This window comes from Halictus rubicundus, chromosome 6, assembly GCF_050948215.1.
Source record: "Halictus rubicundus isolate RS-2024b chromosome 6, iyHalRubi1_principal, whole genome shotgun sequence".
NCBI classification, from domain to species: Eukaryota; Metazoa; Arthropoda; class Insecta; order Hymenoptera; family Halictidae; genus Halictus; species Halictus rubicundus.
The window spans coordinates 14,668,934-14,687,555 of record NC_135154.1 but is presented as its reverse complement, the minus strand read 5'-3'; the positions used below and the strand labels follow the sequence as shown (position 1 = coordinate 14,687,555).

Genomic DNA, 18,622 nt, shown 5'->3' with positions numbered 1-18,622 from the left:
TAACTGCGCGTTATGGCCGCCACGACTATGAATCCCGGGCGCGTGAAAGTTAGATCCATTTGCCAACAGCTTGTAACGCTAAAGTATCGAAGCGTAGAGTCATTTCGGTGATAACAAGATTTTCTTCGTAACCGAATGCAAAAATCCCCGGTAGATGTAACAGCCATAAGTTATGCGCCAACAATCTCGGGGTACAGCGATTCAAAGACTGTTACCGTTTCGAACGTGGTCGTGATCGCGAAAGTTGAGAAAAAGGTTTCCGATTCGCAACAGAGAAACGGCGAGGAGAAATTAGGAGGCGAGAGATTAATGCTGGATCGTAGATCAGGAGAAAATGATCTCCGTCAGAAAGTCAAGTGACGAAAAAGAGTGGTTAGACGGTGGGAGTAACGATTTCAAACACCTGATATATGGCTAGCATTGTCATAAAGAACAATGGAACCACTTCTGTTAACTAGTGCCGATTAATTCGACGACAACGAAAGAATACCAGTTGATCGCTGACAGCCGGAGCCCCGGCGATGCCCTACTACCACGCATTGAAGTCTCTCGCAACTATATTAAACGAAGACATAGTCCTCTAGTTCAATTCTTTCGTGTGATAATATCGTTGGTTAGACAAGGATTAATTAATGTTAGTTACACGTAGAATTGGAGGATTGCAAGATTTTCAGAGACTGCAACGTCTTGTTTGAAGAAGAAACACAATTTTTGCAAAATGGGAGTTCACCAGCTTGAGAAACGTTTGGAGACGACTGACTAATTTGAATTAACAAACCGGAACTTCTGCAACGATCTAGGATCGGATACTACTATTTCTATTTGATGACTCAGAATTCACGTTGAATTTCAAGAAGTTACGGTAAACGTTCCTTCATTAGCACGCGCGTCGATCTGTCCCGAGGAACGACGAAGCCTCCATTATTAAATTTGAGATCGCAGTCGGCAATCATCGTAAACAATCGCCCACGCGCAGGATGTTGCCGCTTATAAATTTCATTGGCCCATTACGCCAGTCACTTAAAACGCGATGATATAAATTAGAAGATGTGTCCCCGTCTTCCGATTGATTGCGAACGCGAATCGAACCTTTCCTTTTTCGGTGTTGTCGTTCAGTTTGCTGCAGGCTTCCGTTACTCGCGCGACAATTCGCAAACACAGTCGTACGATATTATTATTGGGTCGTAAAATCTCGGTCTATACGTATTCCAGATTTTTTTAAAACCGAGACCAGTCAAAAAACTAGTCGTGAAAATAAATAAGTTAAAGACAAGATGTATCGGAAAATATTTTTCTTTCAAAGCTGTGCCTTTCGAGCAACGAGGTTCGGGGTTTCGGCAAACCGGGCAAAAAGCTGGTTATACAAACGGAAGACAAGAAGAGGCCACGGTTCTCGAATGTTCGTACGGCGAGCGAGATCGCTCGCTGTAATAAATAGATCGAGGTCTTCGGTATCACGGCGAGTCGCGTCCTAATATGGGAGCAGCGCTCATTTGGCTGGTTCAGAATTTACAGTTGAAATGAATTTATGGAAAGGCCACCTCTCTTTCCTCCCGCCCATTGAGAGGGGCCTGGCGGTGCCTCGTACGCGCCGACGAAACGATAAATTTCCCCGTTACCGTCTTCCGACACTAAATAGATGTACGCGCTGCCGTCTCCTGACATAAACACTCGGCATAAATTCATCAACCTTTTGACCGATGTGCTCGGCCAACTGTCCTCCGCGTCCTCGCGCATACAATCGGCCGTCGGCTCTCGGGAAAACGACCTGCTGCCCGATAAATCAAAGCCACGCTTGCCAGACCCTTCGCAAAGCCGGCGACGATGCACCCGGCGAGAATGCTAAAATGGGTTTTATTGGCAAGGACGAATGGCGATTACCGCCGCCGCCGCCGCGTCGGCCTCTGGGAACTGTGTCATTGTCTCCACGCATTACGGGGAAACTTATTGTCCTCGCAAAACCATTCGTAAAACGACGCGATCATCGAAAGGCAAAGACTTTTATGGCTGTTATCGAACCGCTCCGACGACAATGAGAGAACAAAGGACGCGGCAAGAGCTGTTGGAGACCTCGACACCTGCATAGATGAGTATACATGTATGCATAGGAGCTATAAAATGAAACGGACCCTTAATAACTAACGCCAAACCTAACACCATCGGGCAAATGACCGATTTTACGATTATTGAACTCATAACGATGCTTTCATGAAAATGGTTCAATACGTTCCGTTCCTCAGAATTATATAATAGTTGTTCCACGAATTCTAGATAACTTCAGTCTTGTTTTATAATGCTACACATATTAGTTACTCTCGAGGCTCGGTAGGTTTAGTGTTAACATAGAAGATTAGATTTTTAGAGAATTAACATAGACTCGTTAGAGACACGTAACGACGTTGGAACCTTATTACACTGAATTCTTATTATTCTCTCATGGAGCATCGATGCTTCTGAATTACCAACACTGTGGCTTCAATAATTTGACCCACCGTATTTTTTTTTTAAATATAACTTTGCGAGGGGGTAGATATTGTAGTAAAAATGGAAGAAGTATAAAATTTGCCATTGACACAGCACACGGTACAGGAAAATTGCAGCCAAATCCACACCGGTGAAAGTCTACGTTTTATTGCAGTAAATTACACGTGAAAGTCGAAAGTATCAATCGTTAACAGCTTCATAAATAAAATCGTCGAATATCCATTTTAATAAGTTTCTACAGAAAAATTCATTTCCGTGGGAGCATTCGAGTCATATCTTATGTAAACGCGGGAGGCAAACATCATTGGAAGACGACAATAATTTAAGATTAGTGTTGTGCAAGAATATTGGCGAATGCTGATTAAATCGCAAAAATTATGAGCATATCACTTGCTTTCGTAGTAAGATTCTGAGCAAACAATTTTATTATAACTCATTGCAGTATACTATCGAGTCAGACTCTGTTAATTTTCATTAAACTGAAATCACATTCTATGTTGTTGTGTTTTGTTAACGGTAAAATATATCGTAGTGCAAGGGGTTAAAATTTTGCGCGGAGGTGGATTAGGATACAGAAATTGAGAAGCTGTTGAAAGCAACTTCGGTTTTCACTCGAATTTAGAACCAGAAAATGGATCATCCAGGAAACTAAATTCGAAGACGCGGAGACTTCAACGTTCAAAACCTGCATAAGCGGTGTGCCTCTTACAGGTAGAGAAAGAGATGGTGATGTGGCCACCTTGTAATTTTTCATATTACATCAAAGACGTTTAGAGGAAAATATATATTAAAGTACACACCTCACGGAGAATATAAATAAATAAATTTCGAAACACAGCGTTCTTTATAATTCTCTAATCAAGAGAACTGCCGAACGGTTAACTTTGGGCAGACCTGGGCAAAATTCCGAGAAAAAATATTTAAAATACTATTTTAAATAGTATAACTTAATTTGGTTCAAACAAAAGACTACCTTAAACATACCGCAAATAAAATATTTTTATTTTGATAACCAGATACATAACATAAAGTATTTTAATGTTGTATTTCAAATATTTCCTTACAATGAAAATAAGTTGAGCGAATAGTTAATATTATAAATTATAATTTTTAACATAAGAAACTATAATAGTTAACAATGCCGTAACAACATTACACGAACGAAATATCAGAAAAGTATAAGTTACTATCAACTATTTGAAATACTATTTTACACAGTCCTACAAAATAGGTCCTACTATTTTCAATATTTTCCAAATAAAATACTATTTTTAAATAGTAAGAAACTTTTTCTTATAAATAAAACAATTTATTTGCACGATTATGGGTATGCTTTAGAAACGAAATAAACTATTTGCTATTTTCTATTTCAAATGCTATTTTGCCCGGCACTGACTTAGCGCAGGTATCAGGGTCATGATGGGCCATAAAACAAATTTATAGACGCGCTTTTGGACCTTCGCCGATACCTTGCAATAAAGATTAAGGAATTCTATGACGGTTCCCACATTTGTGTCTACCTGCATTGGCCGTTCGTCACATTATGCGACGTTGCGAACCTCTGCGCGATGGCTCCCTATTAGCGAATGTTAGGCACCGGAGGAGGATGAGACGAGATCGCGTATTCCATGTTAAACGGTAAGCGATGGCGGCTGAGAGCCCGATTGTTTTCGACTCGGCGAGGATGTCGCGTGCTACATAAATTGGACGCATCGGGACACGCGGGAACGAGCGGCAGATACCGATCTCTCCGCTGGCGTCTTATAAATCAGCGAGCCGATCGCGGCGAGATACCGATCTCTCGGCCGCGTTATAATCCGTGACCACGAGCTGCCCGAGCGATCATGGCGCCCGGCGTGATAACGGGCGTGAACGCGATCCCCTTTTCCTTCCCTTCCCTCTGGACTCTCGCTGTGGCTCTATACTCCGCACTCTTCTATATTCTATGTATAATCTATACTGCATCGCGCGACGAGGATGATGCATCCGCGGCCACCACCGACAATAAGACCACGGCTGCACTCTATGCAGCCGCATCGCGTTCCACGCGTGTAGGCAGCTGCACGCGATGCACTTTATCTAAGAGTTCTTGACGTATCTTGTTGCGTTCGCACGTCATTCTCGCGCGACCGAGTAAAACCGAGAGCGACAGAATGATTTAATTGGGACGGCCTGCGAGCGACTTTCCTCGGGTTCATGCTATCCGTTAACCCCTTGCGGATGAGGCTTTTCGAAATCGTTAACCTTTCGGCTACTGTATCAGCCATCATAGTGGCTCCCGTCGGTGTCCCCTTCTTGGATGATACGCCACTATGTTTCCTGACTCGTGCACTGTGAGCTATGTGTGCAGTGGGTGATGAGGAACTCACGATTAATCGGTTGTACCCTTATTTTAAATCTGTCGTCCACTAAATTGGAAATTCATTGATTATTGCAGTAAATGTACAGAAAGTCGAGGAGATTGTATTCGGCAATAAAATGTTTGTAGATAATCAATAGATGCATGAAACAAGGGCTAGAGAGTGAACAAAACACAGTGAAAATTCTCTCGTCGGAGAGATTAATATTTTAGTCTGGAGAAATCAATAGACCAAAAATGTTAAGGGAGGTTAAAAGATTTTCTATGGATGACTATATTGTATTACCTTACTGATGAATTTTCATTTCACATTTGTGGCACTGCAGGTGATTTCAATGATAGACGAAAGATTTTTGCGTAAAAGAAACGAATAAATTTCCAGAAAAATCAGGAATAATAATTGGAATTAAATTAGAGTGAAACTGCAGATTAAAGGGAAAGTTATAAGCTGTTGTACGATTTTTTCTTCTGAAATAAACGCCATATTCGGCGACAACAAAGATTGGCCGTAGTCACGGTTTAAATTACTATAAAATTGCTTCATGACGTCCTACAAATCACCGGAATAAAACAAAATGATGAAGATGTGATTTAATCTTTTCGGCGATAAGAATTTTAATGAAATACACCGCGGCCCGTGAACGAAATTGATGTGTGAAGACGAAAGCGGCACTTTTCGAATGCATGTAAAGTGGATGCGCCTATCATCGAGCGTACTTTTCTATATTATTATTAAACATGAATTATTCATGCCATTCCGATTAGTGTTCTCACGTTGATGCAGGATGTATTATACATTTTTGCGGGCATCGTTGACACGGCTCGTATTCAATCCGGGCTCGCATTTCTCCCTGCGAAAAAATTTCGTTAACTAAATTGCAATTGTGCCTTTCATTTAATTCACTCGAAACCGTATACGATAATCGCTTCTGTATTAACTTTAATTTCTAATTTACAAACATCGAACGTATTAAATGTAAAACACTCGGAAATAATTCCGCGGGCAAACAAACTCACTGTTTTATACTTTTACTCAGATAAAAAATGCTTTTCACAATCCAGACACATTTGAGAAGTTGTTAATGATCTGTCCACAAACGACATTTCGTTCATAATTGAGTAAATTATATAGATGTATAGCTTAAGAACTTCTGAAATTATTATTTCAAAGAAAATAATCAAGCTTCATACAGTCGTTAGAAAGTTTATTCATACGCTTTCTCAACAAGAAAAATACATATTTTTAAGCACGATACAAATTGTTTGCATCGATTACAGTGACCATGAGCCAAACAGAAATTTCTTCGCTCGTTTAATAATTTTGATGAGCTAGGACTAATACCCTGAAGTTCTTAATTCTTTTTTAATCTATCTACTGCTTTAAATTTCGTTTACTCGTGTTTCCCATAATAAAATCCGCAGTCTAGCAAATGAACGCAGTATTTGTCGATGGCATAAATCTAATACGAGTGGATCGATCGCGTTCGCGGCTAATGGCAAAAATGGCCACCGAATGACTCGCGAAAGTGCTCGTGCCCGTGTATACAGAGGTATGTATGTTTACTTTCACAATATGCACGTCGGACGAGAAGGCGCGCGTCGGTCACTATGAATTATAACCGTGGGCATAACAAACATCGGCTCAGGTAGTATTATCGTGCAACCGCGTGTAGGAAGATCCGCTGTAATTACAGTTCACCGGATCTTTTCAATCGCCGGTGCTCTTCATCGGCCGTGGAAAACCGCGCGAAACCGTGCAAAACCGGGAAGAAGACGCGCGAACGTTCGCGACGCGACGTCCACGGTCCGTTTCGAAATTTCGCGGCGTATAATTTCGTTCCCGCCTCTCGCGACGAGCCACGTTTTTGCCAACAATTTTATTGCTCTGTCGCAACAAGCGATTCCGAACGTTGCGATAGCCTCGACGATGTACTTAAACGGCGAATCTTTGCTCAACAACATCGACACCAACAGTCGGGCCCGGCAATCTCTGCCGTTCTTAATGGTAGAACCGTGTCGCTTTGAAATATTAAGTACCCGAGAAAAATTCATAGAACTGTCAGTCCCCGGACGATTATTATTCGTCCCGCGTCACGCCGAGCCGAGTCCAGGGGATAATCGAAGCTGCCAGTAGTTCGCGGACGAGTCTTTGCGCAAACGAACGTTTCGAGAAAAATGATTTATAGACACCGGGGTCGTGACATTTGTTTATTTCGTTAGCGGCTTCGCCGAGGTCAGGACGAAGTTTAGACCTGTAAAAACTGCGACTGCGATTGCTTTCACCCTGGACAACTGAACTGTGCTGCGTGGAAACAACGATGTCCGTTAGAAACGCGAATGCGATCGAACGGTTTTTGTTTGGCAACAAAAATACTTCACCGTAATACATAATTCATAGTAGTACAGTTTATAGCATCAGACTCCTTATAATAATAACGTGAGTACCAGTTGCGGACCACCGTGTTCCGAGCGGGTTTCAAAATTGCGACAATATTTCTGGCCCACGAGATCGCGATAAAATCCGATCGACCGTGAAAATTGCACTGTCAAAGCGTGTAATCGCGCCTCCAGAGCCGGCTCGAAGAGGGGAGGGGGGGGGGGTAGGAGGATGGTGGTGTTCGCCGGTTTTATTGCGGTTGATAATTAGGCGTCGGTGTGAGAGGCGATCCTGACGTTCGAATTAAAGCCGGCTGCCGAGGTTGATGGCTGCCAAGGGAACGCGAATCAACTCGGACACGGGACAGTATCGCGTAGGTGTCGGGGAACGACGACCGTTGCCGTTGCGGAAAAGAGAAAGGAGGAAAAAAAATAAGTACGTATAGTCAGCGTCTACACGCTGCGGGACCGAGAGAAGAAAGGAACGCACGCTCGCGCGCGCGCGCGCGCGCGCTGTAACTCATTTCAGCATGGCAAACGAGCTGAAAGAGCTGCGCGCCGGTAATTAATTGTGCTCGCGCTTTACGCGGCTCTGCGTGTGTCGGATGGCTGTAAATTAGTGTGACGGAAACGCCGCCGGGGGACAGTGTGGGCTTGCACCGTTGATGGATCATGCTTGTCGGCGGAATGATGCTGATCGGCTCGCGGATTAAATCTGTTTTGCGTGCGCACCGGCCAAACCGAAACGCGAAATCGAAGTATCACAGAGAATTATATTTTAGGAGATTTTCCTGAAATTACTATCAGCTGGATGTTCTGCTGGAACGAGTCTCGGCAGAATTGTGTCCTATTTGGTTCCTACGTTTCGCGCTTAACGCAAACAATTTTTATTCTGCATAAACTTCCGCGATCTAGCAATGGGACACATGCAGAGGACTTTCTTGATCCTTAAGTGGATTTTCAAACTAGACTACAAGTGCAACGACTCTCTTAATTCTTCAAGGGCGACGTATGTGCACTGTACCGACTATAGAGAACATTTAAGAAAATTGTCGCACAAAATTATTAGGTGCGACACACTTTGCAGTATTACTGTATACTATAAATGCAAAATAAAAATTGTCTGCGTGAATAGCAACAAACTGGTCTGAAATACAAATTGATTTTGCCATAAATGCATAAAATCAACGGTCTAATACGAAAACTGCCCCTGAAGGATTATGTTGGTTTTTAATGTATTGGCAAACGAAGAATAAAATTTAAAAGCTTTTAAGCACGAAGCATGCAATGAGGAAGCCGTGTAAAGGCACATAGTGCAAGCATTATTATTGTGCAACGAAATTCGACGACTGCTAGTCGATAATGGTAACAGCGTTGTCCTTGGAGGTAAACCACGTTTCTCATGGCATGAAATCCCTGTACACGTTTCCTACCTACCGCACAAACTGGACAGACCTGCTCCGAAGCTAGAACTAACAGGAAATTTCTCCCTGATCTATTTCAGGAAGCAGGGAAGCAGCTTTCACGTACGCAATAAGTTCAGCGGGTGTAACGTACGCTGTGACCGCAGCTTGCAGCAGGGGCAACATCACGGCCTGCGGTTGCGAGCCTACCGTAAGGTAAACTATTCTACTCGCCTTTCTATTTTATTCGCTCCGGTCAAGATCTTCCTGCTTCATACTCCTCGACACGCGTACGAAGGTCGTTCCAGTTCCCACTGCCGTTGGAACCACCCCCTGCGTCTGAGAGGACGCTTAAAAAATAATGAAACCGTGCAGGATGATCGCATTGCACATACATACTCGCATTGCCTAAAACAGTAGTAACAGTAGAATAATACCAAAGCAATTTGATCAATAAAATCAAACCTGAAATGACAAAATTTAACTTCCTGGCGAATTAATTAAATGAACAGCTGCTGCGTTAGAAACAATAGGAAGATTAACGTAGCTCTACCAGTCATACCCTCAACAATGTGTTTGAAAAAATTTGTAAATAAATCAGTGAATGGTCCTAAACATGATTAGCTATATAAGTAGACTGCGGATTTGATGCATTTATGACAGAAATGTGGAGATCAAATGGAAAATATGAACAACATTTGAAGATACTGTTGTACTATTTTCAGCTTATTAAAATTATTCCGCAATTAACTCCGCAGTCTATGGTCCGCTGTCTCAGAGTGAAGCATGCAGATTCAGAGCCTTTTGGGAAAAGCTAATACCCAATTGCAATCGCAATGATTAGTTTATTTATTAATTTTCCAGCAGAACGAGAAAGGAGCTGCCACCGAACGGTTGGGAATGGGGCGGCTGCAGCGCGGACGTCACCTACGGGATGAGGTAAGATAATTAACCCGATCCTAAATGAATACGTCGCGTCGTGTGCCACGTGCGTGTAAAACCTCCATGACGCGTTGTACGTCACGACAGATGTTATACACGCATGGATTTTAATATTACAATTTAATGTTAGGTTCGCGCGTAGGTTTCTGGACGCGAGGGAGGTCGAGGGCGACGCGAGAAGCCTGATGAACCTTCATAATAATAAAGCTGGAAGGAAGGTGAGTAACGCCCGTTATTATTCATAACTCGCGACCTATTCATCATTCACAATGGACGAAAAGGGAACTGGAAATCCAATCCGGAGATTTCCGGATCTTTTCATGCCGCTTACACCCCTGTTTGGGTTCACGCGTACAGCTCTGAAATTGCCTAATTGTACCGAGGAATCAGGTAGAGAGCCGTAGTTAATAGGCCCCCGCGTAATTTCCATAGTCCCTCGAACGGTAGACAAAGCGATTGCTTTGTAGTAGGTTCTGCCTGAATACTATACAACCTTGGGTCACACATATTTTATAATAATTGCCAAGCTGGATTTCTGGCACTGTAGATATAATTTCAAGAAACGGGAGGCCGAATAGAAATTCCTTTTTGTACTGTCTTGTTTTATTTATTTAGCTGTTCCATATTAAGTAGCAACAATTTAACATTTCCACAAAATAAATAGACGGAAATAAGCAGCACCGCTAGAATTTTACTTTGTAACGTGTATGACCAGATTATTGTTGTTTAAGAATTTGTGCACAGATTTATGCTTAGCAACAAAACCAAGACATTTGTTCTCCAAACTTTGCAAGCTTAAATCGCGCGAATCATTATTGTCCAGCCGATTGTGATAGGCCAGGCCCAAAAATAATAGCATTTAATCAGAGAGTAATGCAGATTCTCTATGGGGTGAAACGTAAGGTGCAAGCAAAAATATTAGTGAAGAAGTATTGCGCCTTAGGTAATTGTGGCGGCCGTCTTAATTGGGAAAAGTTCATCGAGCTTTCTTGTCTTCACCGATGGGCTTTATTATCGAGTCGGCAATAAAAAACGCGCATATATCGTTCTTTCTCCACCACATGAGCGTACGTACGTACGTGCGATCTGCCGTGGTTATAGACGTGTGCAGGGCTTACGATTTATTCTTAACGTCGATCGGCCCGCCGTACCGCATATTTTATGACCGGCCGATTTTTTTTTTCAACCCGCCTCAGCCTCATTCTTTCTCTTCCTGTTTGTTTCTTTGTGTCGATATGTTGAAATATAAACCAGTTTTTAACTGTGCCCCGATCGACACACAACGAATACAAAAAACGTAGTTAGTACCTCCGCGTCGCTTTTTACACGACGGATCGATCTCTCGCGCGAAGGATCATTCACCGAAAAAAACGATTTTCGAGAATTACGTGCGAAAGCTCCCGTTCCCGGCGATAACGAGCGAGAAATTACGATTACTTCGAAACGGGGCCCGTGCGAACACAATGATCACACGTTCGTCTGCTAATGCAGCTCGAAGCTGTTTCTCATATAATCTGAAATGCGAAATTAGTCGAAATTACACGGCGCGCGGTGCACGCGATACGATTTTCTTGCGGTTAACACGAGCGTATTGTTTCTTTGCAGATAGTTAAAGCCCTCCTGCAAACGGAATGCAAATGCCATGGCGTGTCCGGCTCTTGCACCGTGAGAACCTGCTGGCGAACATTGCCTAGTTTTCGCCAGATCGGCGATGCTCTTATGAAAAAGTATTACAGAGCCAAGCCCGTGGTGGCAATCACTCCGCCACCACCCCCTACGATGCAGGTAATCTGCGACACTTGGTCAAGCTTAATTACCTAATTAATTCTTAAAGACTTGTACACTACTGTCGAGTCTAACCCAGGAGTAACGTCCTGGGCTAACTTTTTTGTACCACAAATTGCATAGTACAATTATGTTTGTATAAGAAGTATGATACATCGGTAGTACTGTAGTGGGTTTTTAAATTCTATATTTTATGTAAAGCGAGTTGTGGTTATTTTATACTATTAACAAAAGGAAAGAAAGGAATAATGTTGAGTTTGAGAGTCCAGTTAAGAGTAATGTTTCATCACTACTTTATGAGATATTTATCTGGAATTTTATCTGACGCAGAGTTTAGACACGCTGTACTCAACGTCATCGGAAATGCCGCCGATTTTGGGGAACGACGCGAAAACACAAGGGAAACCGAACGACATTGGGAAGTCTCGTCACGATCGGCAACCCCCAAAGAAAGCAATTAAACCGAGGCGGCCGCACTTGGTGTTGAAACGGACGAAATCTAGCGGCGGACCGGCCATAGGACAGAAAAGAATTCCAAAGAGAAGCGAGCTAGTTTTTCTGCAATCTTCCCCTAATTACTGCGAGCCGGATTTGGCTCATGGCAGTCTGGGAACACAGGGCAGATATTGCAACCGGACTAGCAAAGGTACAACGAATCAAATCGAACCGAATGCCACACTCAATTACAACTTTAAAACATAGAAAAATATCAAAAGTTGTTCGATGTAGGATACATCGTCCTAAAATATTAATCTAATTTTATTACATATCTTGCATCGAGGATTTTAAAAAATATACCTTACAACAGGAGCAGGAACAAATCAATGATAGCGTAGTAAATGTATAGAGGAACATGTAAGGATTCATTTCGAACACATTTTTTTAAAGACTGTTCATGCTGCGTAGTTCTTTCATTATCGTACAAAAGTCGAATCGTAAAAAATCGATTAAAGCGAACGGCGATGGTTAATCTAACCGTTTTGCACGTTAATCTTGATAGCAAAATGTTTAACATTTTCAGGAACAGACGGATGCGACCTGATGTGTTGCGGCCGCGGCTACAACACGCACCAGTTCACGAGAACGTGGCAGTGCAGATGCAAGTTTCATTGGTGCTGCCGAGTGCATTGCGAGACGTGCACCGAGCGCACCGAGGAGTACACGTGCAAATAAATCAAATTAACGTTCCCGCAATGTTTCGGCGTACAGTGATGTAAATACATGCCAGGAAAAGTGTGCCTCGGCCTCGACGAACTCGCGAAAACAGATCCGGATCGTTCAGCTTTTTCGTAGCTGAGGACAATTCAACCGCGAAATGTCTGTAAAGTTAACGCGCATGATAATCTAATGCTTAATCGCGATCCGATCGGATCCTGGCGAGCTTTGTAAAATGATCTTTTGTTATTTAACGTAGCGAACGATACTCCTAGCACGTAATCTTCTAGACGGTAGCCTGCGAACGTATATCTGAATTGTTACGATCGTAAATCGATGGCTGAAGAAGGACGACTTCGAGGATTCAGAAGAGCTTTGAGTTACCATGTTGGGATTTCGACGAATTTGTAGAAATCGGGGAAATTAAGGATAGAGTGTTTGTAGTTCAAATAATCGTGCAAAGAAGTCGGCATGAGATTTCAATGGTAAATTAGATATTCGGTGAAAGTATTATTACATTAATCTACACAGTACACGTGTTTGTACCCGTTCTACGTAAAGTTAGAGTCGTAAACCCGATAGGTTTAGGCGGCATAACTTCCTCGCTTCCTTCCTTCGAATTTCCCGAGGCTAATTCATCACCCCATATTCACCCCTTCGGTCCCAAAACCTTTTAAACCGTCCTCGTGCACGAAAATACTCAGAGCCGTGTTGCTCGAAAACTACCCCCCACCCCCCGAGGGCGTCGATCGTGTAACGATCGTATCGACGAATAATTTAATTGTAACTTGCTAGTTGGACGATGAATAAACGTACAAGAAACGTGTTCCAAGCGTAATAGGCTAATCAACGGCGTCGTCGTAATTGATAAGCGATAAAGTAACTCTGTAAAAATGTACGTTCAGACGACGAATAGGATAATGAAGTATATACCTCCGCCGTCGAACGGATCTGTATCAAAGTACGCGTATAGTTGTCGCTGTCTCAACAGCCCAGTGTTATCGTACAGGCTTTCAATGTTTCGTAGGGTACGTAAATTATTATTTATTAAAGAACGCGACCGTAACTTATAAACGCAAGCGGTGTATTTGCTTTCTTCGATGACTAATAAACGGAATTGCATTTTTCCCCCCTATATTCTTTTTTCCTTGATAACTAAATAAGTTACATAGAAATGTAAGAAGCGCTAGAATACCGCGTGTTCTGAACTGAGAGCACGGGGGTAACAATACTGTGAAAACAAATGGATTACAGGGGTTCCAATTGACCCATGCACTCCTTTGTAGCGGCGATCGCGGAGGCAATACGGAACCTCGCGCGCGAAACACCAGGTAGACGAACCCAGGTCCGTCTGGGCGCTATATAAAACCCGAAAATCGCTGGAAGGACATCATTTTCCGGTTTGAACGCGGAACTGTGCGCTTCGTGAGCTGCTCGAATTTGTTGACGGTCCTTGAGTGCTCGAATTTTGACTGCAGGAGTCGTGAAAACACCAACACCTCGACATCTCGAATTTGAACTGCAGGAGTCCTGACCACACCACCAACATCTCGACATCTCGAGTTTTGACTACAGAAGTCGTGATTACACCAACACCTCGAACCATCGAATAAAGGTAAGCATTATTCATTAGTTAATAATGCTTAACGTGTTAGCCAAACAGGGAGATCAAAGAGAAAATTAATATGAATCGGAAATTTGACGAATTGTCAGGTTCCGTAGACTTAATGATAATATCGACGCGATTTAAATTCTTTAAAATTCATATTTGCTTTGTTTGATTACAGATTGTTGTGCATCAAAAATGGTTCCAACAGAGCAAAATCATCCTATGCACGAATGTCCCTACGACCCGTTTGGATACAATTCGACGCCAACACATGTGGTACATATGCCACCAAATCACGTTTTGCTGTATTATGTGTGCCCATGCGGAATACAGAGGGCTCCCGTTGCCGTCCATCGCAACATATATTTATTGCACCTTGCCAGAAGTCAGATGATGTATCAACCAGCCCAACCATTTCCTCATATGCAGAGGGTGCCGGAAGATTATTTGGAACCACCATTTGGATACATCAGCATTGGAGGAGAAGATGATTCTACACCGTTACATTCTGACGACGAGGAAGAAGAGATCGAGCGATAAATGAAATTACTTGTATTTTAAATTATTTCGTGCAATTGTGACTAGCTATCATGCTTCAAATATTAATTAACTTTATATATTATTAATACGGAAAGTACTTTATCTGTGAAATTTTTATTAATCTAAGTGTTATTTTAGAAATCGATGTACTATATGCAAATGCATGATATATATTTCGTTATAATAACAGTGTATATATATAAAAGTATCAAATATATAAAACGTTGTAATATATTGTAACAAAGGAGTAAACATTTGTTAACTGATTATATAATACAATTATGCTTCTGATGCTCATGATACTGCACTTGTTCAGCATTTATATACTGTTAAATTGATAATATGTGTATGTACATGCATCGTAGACCAGTACAAAATATTATAAAAGGATCGTATCTAACCCGTGCTACTTAAATAAATATCTTTTTTTATCTAAGAACTGAGTCCTAGATTGTCTTTGTGCCCTCAACCATTGTTACAGACGTTTAAAAAAATTGTTGTTTTGCGCGTATCATAAAGTTTTCAACAATTTTTGTGCCTCCTGCGTGGCAAGATGGTCATCGTCAGTTTTAGCTGGATATTCAGCAGCCATTTTTAAATACTTCAACGCTTCGTCCTTCTGGTTCAATTTTAGATAACTTTTTCCCACCATTAGCAAGTTGTGGCTATAGAAGTTGGGATCAACTTCCTCTGCGTTTAGGAAGTATTTTAGAGCTTCTTCGAAAGATGAAGTCGGCGGTTCCCCAAATATTACAGCTGCAATCTTTCTTTGGTACCATGCAAGATCAGAAACTCGGTAACACCATGTGCCTAACATGTATATGGTTGTGGCATCCTTTGGATTAAGCTCTATAGCTCTCTGTAATATCACATATTTAAATCTGTTAATTCTACATTATTTTCTTACAATAATAAACATGCATTATTAACAATACATAATAGAACATGTACCAGCATATGATTTTTTACATTATATAGCTCCCTTATTTGTACTTTCATGCCTTCGAAAGAGCTTTTACTATTAAGGATAACGGACATCCATTTGTGTATGGCCCAATGGTCCTCCTTTATCTTTAAAGCAGTAGTTATTAAATCGTATGCTTCGTAAACCATTTTTTTCCCTTCTACTTCAGTGGCTGTCTCCGACATTTTATATAACGCTCTAGACAAGCGCCATAAAATTTCAACATCTCCGCTGTCCTATAAAAGCCTTTGCTACATACTTCTGAAATCTCCTGTATATATGTAAGCACACAAAAATATATTTACTCTATAATGTGATAGAAGATCATAGATTTCTTTATAATTTCCTTGATCGAACAAGGCGTCAGCCTTCCCTAACAAAACTTCTTTAGTAGTAACTGCTTCACTTTCATCTTTCCTTTTAGCGAAAGCCCACATTCCGATAAGAGTGAGCGATGGTGCAGTAAATAATTTTGTCGTAAATGCACGACGATTGATTGGCTGGTGATGAAAATAATGTAAATATGTATTGAAAATAGAATAAAAAGTTGTGGCTGTAAAACTATGTAATAAATCATGTGTTAATTGTATTTAATGATGTGTATGAACCTTTTGTGAGAACTGAGTACTTCTATGGATGAGTGACCTTTGTAATATGTTCGAATTCTTTGTGAACTGCAATACTTTCTGCATCCACATATTAAATCACAATATAAATAAAAAAGAGAATGTGTCGTAGTATATACTGTATTTCAATTCAAATAATAAATTACTTTTAAATTATTGACATTTATTTTGACACAAACTGCGCGTCACAAGGTGACAGCATGACTACATACAGAAACTGACACCAGAATGACATACGTAGTCAGAGGGGAAAGGAGTATATATAAGCACTTTAATTTCATTTATCCATCGCTAGATGGTGAGGGCGTTTCAATGCTCATTTTTTAAAAAATATAACCACAACCATAAACAGAGAAGATATGAGAGTGCTCACGCTCGGGGTTTCGGCGGTCCCACGGCGTTTAGCATGGAACAGAATCTGGGCAACTTTAGCATGGAACAGAACCTGGGCTACTTTTCAGCATAGAAGAGAGCGCACATAATCTTTTTAACCAGGATCAGACGTACGATTTCACACGTTTCATCACTACGAGCACTTTGAGACCAAGAACGTCTATTTTGAGTCACTGGTTACCGAGTTTCAAATACTAAACGACTTTGCAAATACTACACGTGTAAATGTTAGGTTATGTTTATTGAGGAAGGGAGCACCGGGGTATTCTGAAAGTACTCTTCATATGTATATTTTTAATTAGATCCAGTAACGAAATATTTGTAACAATGCGCATCACGATTCCAAAAGTTTTTTATCAATATTCAGCGGGTATAACTTTTGTTGGTGCGGCTTACTTACTCCGGTAATTATTTTCTCAAAAATTATATTTTATAAACATAACGAAATTATTTCAGAAATTATTTACACTATTCATGTGTTTATATGTCGTAATATTCGTAGGGACTACATCAGTGGACCAGACTATGAGATAGAAGAAAGCCTAAAAGACAAAGTAGTTATAGTAACAGGATCAAATACTGGTATTGGTAAAGAAATAGTTCGTAATTTAGCGAAACGTGAAGCTAAAGTCATTATGGCATGTAGAGACATGAACAAATGTGAAGAGGTGGTTACAATTTCTAAGAACACCTTATCGATCGTATGTTACTTCATTTTTGCTTTTCTTATAGACACGCACTGAAATAGTATTACAAAGCAAGAATAAATATGTTTACTGTAGAAAGTGTGACTTAGCATCTCAGGAGAGTATCAGAAATTTTGTGGACATATTCAAGAAAGGTATATAATGATGTTTATATGAAATTTTGAAGCAAGCCAAATATTATGTACTGGCTACTATTTATGATTACAGAACACTCAAAACTCGACATTCTTATAAACAATGCAGGAGTAATGAGATGTCCAAAGAGTTACACCCAAGATGGAATTGAAATGCAACTTGGTGTAAATCATATGGGACACTTTTTATTAACAAATTTGTTGCTAGATGTTCTGAAGAAGTCTGCACCAGCAAGAATCATAAATATTTCCAGTGCAGCTCATGCACGTGGGAAAATTAAATTGAAAGACCTGAACAGTGAGGAAAAGTATAATCCTGCTGAAGCCTATTCTCAAAGTAAATTGGCCAATGTTTTGTTCACACGAGAATTAGCAGATAGATTGAAAGGTAATTCATAACTGTTGTGAAGTCAACCATACTTATTACATTTGTTTTACTATTCTTTTCCTATGTTGCAGGAACTGGTGTTACAGTGAATGCGGTTCATCCAGGTGTAGTAAACACAGATATAGTCAGACACATGTCCTTTAATCAAAACTATTTGTCCCGGATTTTTGTGAAAACATTATTGTGGCTATTTGTCAAGTCACCGATGAAAGGAGCACAATCTGTTTTGTACGCAGCACTGGATCCATCTTTGAAGGATGTAACAGGAGTTTACATTAGGTAAGTCTTAATAACACTAATTAAAAAATAATGCAATATTAATTAAATGTTAATTTTGTTACAGCAATTCGAAAATCGTAGATGTCTCTGAAGAAGCTAAAAATGATGAGATTGCTAAGTGGTTGTGGGTAGTTAGTGAAAAGTGGACTAAATTAAATATTGTATAGTTAAATTTAAATAATACGTAAATAAATTAGGTAATTTATTTGATTTCATTCTTAGTAATGGAATTTCCAATGAAACAGCAATCAGATTGTGTATTATATACATTTGAAATAATGACATGCACTTGCACATGCGCTTCGGTATCGTTTCTGACCGGTTTTGTACGTCTATAGTCTTACCTCCATAATTTCGCGCGGCTACGAAGACACAGCGAGACGTTTCAGAGCAGTGGAGGTTATTTTATCTTCACTCTGATTAAATCGATAATCAATGGAGCCTTACGACTGGTCGCGTCGTGAGATTGTAAAGATGG

The 18,622-nt window shown here is 40.8% G+C and overlaps 3 protein-coding genes across 9 annotated transcripts in view; 2 read left to right on the top strand and 1 right to left on the bottom strand.

Moving 5' to 3' along the window:
- LOC143354740 (protein Wnt-7b) overlaps nucleotides 1-13,703 on the top strand; it is a 104,230-nt gene extending 90,527 nt beyond the window's left edge. For 2 of the 3 annotated variants that reach the window (XM_076789017.1, XM_076789015.1), the window contains exons 3-8: nucleotides 8,724-8,838; nucleotides 9,487-9,561; nucleotides 9,695-9,782; nucleotides 11,170-11,349; nucleotides 11,680-11,995; nucleotides 12,371-13,703. In XM_076789017.1, coding sequence (XP_076645132.1) covers nucleotides 8,724-8,838; nucleotides 9,487-9,561; nucleotides 9,695-9,782; nucleotides 11,170-11,349; nucleotides 11,680-11,995; nucleotides 12,371-12,522 — 926 coding nt within the window. In that variant the 3' untranslated portion in view covers nucleotides 12,523-13,703. The remainder of the gene's footprint in view (nucleotides 1-8,723; nucleotides 8,839-9,486; nucleotides 9,562-9,694; nucleotides 9,783-11,169; nucleotides 11,350-11,679; nucleotides 11,996-12,370) is intronic. The other variant, XM_076789016.1, reaches the window with a different exon arrangement.
- Nucleotides 13,704-14,800: 1,097 nt separating this feature from the next.
- Nucleotides 14,801-16,470, bottom strand: LOC143354913 (regulator of microtubule dynamics protein 1). Of its 3 annotated transcripts, none has more exons than XM_076789280.1 (4): nucleotides 16,263-16,470; nucleotides 15,923-16,178; nucleotides 15,605-15,853; nucleotides 14,801-15,512 (listed from the first exon to the last, which is right to left on the bottom strand). In XM_076789280.1, exons 1-4 carry the CDS (start codon nucleotides 16,313-16,315, stop codon nucleotides 15,165-15,167), a joined length of 906 nt encoding a protein of 301 aa, XP_076645395.1. In that variant the 5' UTR covers nucleotides 16,316-16,470; the 3' UTR covers nucleotides 14,801-15,164. The 3 variants fall into 3 exon arrangements, with proteins under 3 accessions (XP_076645395.1, XP_076645396.1, XP_076645397.1); XM_076789281.1 differs by having other exon boundaries at nucleotides 15,923-16,117; nucleotides 16,226-16,469; XM_076789282.1 differs by having other exon boundaries at nucleotides 15,923-16,117; nucleotides 16,263-16,463.
- Nucleotides 16,471-16,547: 77 nt separating this feature from the next.
- On the top strand, nucleotides 16,548-18,601 carry LOC143354723 (retinol dehydrogenase 13). Of its 3 annotated transcripts, XM_076788992.1 has the most exons (7): nucleotides 16,548-17,040; nucleotides 17,139-17,304; nucleotides 17,369-17,477; nucleotides 17,551-17,865; nucleotides 17,937-18,144; nucleotides 18,209-18,341; nucleotides 18,483-18,601. In XM_076788992.1, exons 1-6 carry the CDS (start codon nucleotides 16,964-16,966, stop codon nucleotides 18,309-18,311), a joined length of 978 nt encoding a protein of 325 aa, XP_076645107.1. In that variant the 5' UTR covers nucleotides 16,548-16,963; the 3' UTR covers nucleotides 18,312-18,341; nucleotides 18,483-18,601. The 3 variants fall into 3 exon arrangements, with proteins under 3 accessions (XP_076645107.1, XP_076645108.1, XP_076645106.1); XM_076788993.1 differs by lacking the exon at nucleotides 18,483-18,601 and having other exon boundaries at nucleotides 16,548-16,746; nucleotides 18,209-18,359; XM_076788991.1 differs by lacking the exon at nucleotides 18,483-18,601 and having other exon boundaries at nucleotides 18,209-18,359.
- Nucleotides 18,602-18,622: the final 21 nt, after the last annotated feature.

Bases quoted from the DNA above. Each gene is read 5' to 3' on its own strand.
- LOC143354913 (XM_076789280.1), bottom strand. From the start codon at position 16,315: ATGTGGATGCAGAAAGTATTGCAGTTCACAAAGAATTCGAACATATTA. The intron at 15,854-15,922 runs GTAAATATATTT...AGGCTTTTATAG, and splicing joins ATCTTCTATCACATTATAGA to GACAGCGGAGATGTTGAAAT. The intron at 15,513-15,604 runs GTACATGTTCTA...GTGATATTACAG, and splicing joins ATGTAAAAAATCATATGCTG to AGAGCTATAGAGCTTAATCC.
- LOC143354723 (XM_076788992.1), top strand. From the start codon at position 16,964: ATGCGCATCACGATTCCAAAAGTTTTTTATCAATATTCAGCGGGTATA. The intron at 17,305-17,368 runs GTGGTTACAATT...CTTTTCTTATAG, and splicing joins ACATGAACAAATGTGAAGAG to ACACGCACTGAAATAGTATT. The intron at 17,866-17,936 runs GTAATTCATAAC...CCTATGTTGCAG, and splicing joins ATTAGCAGATAGATTGAAAG to GAACTGGTGTTACAGTGAAT.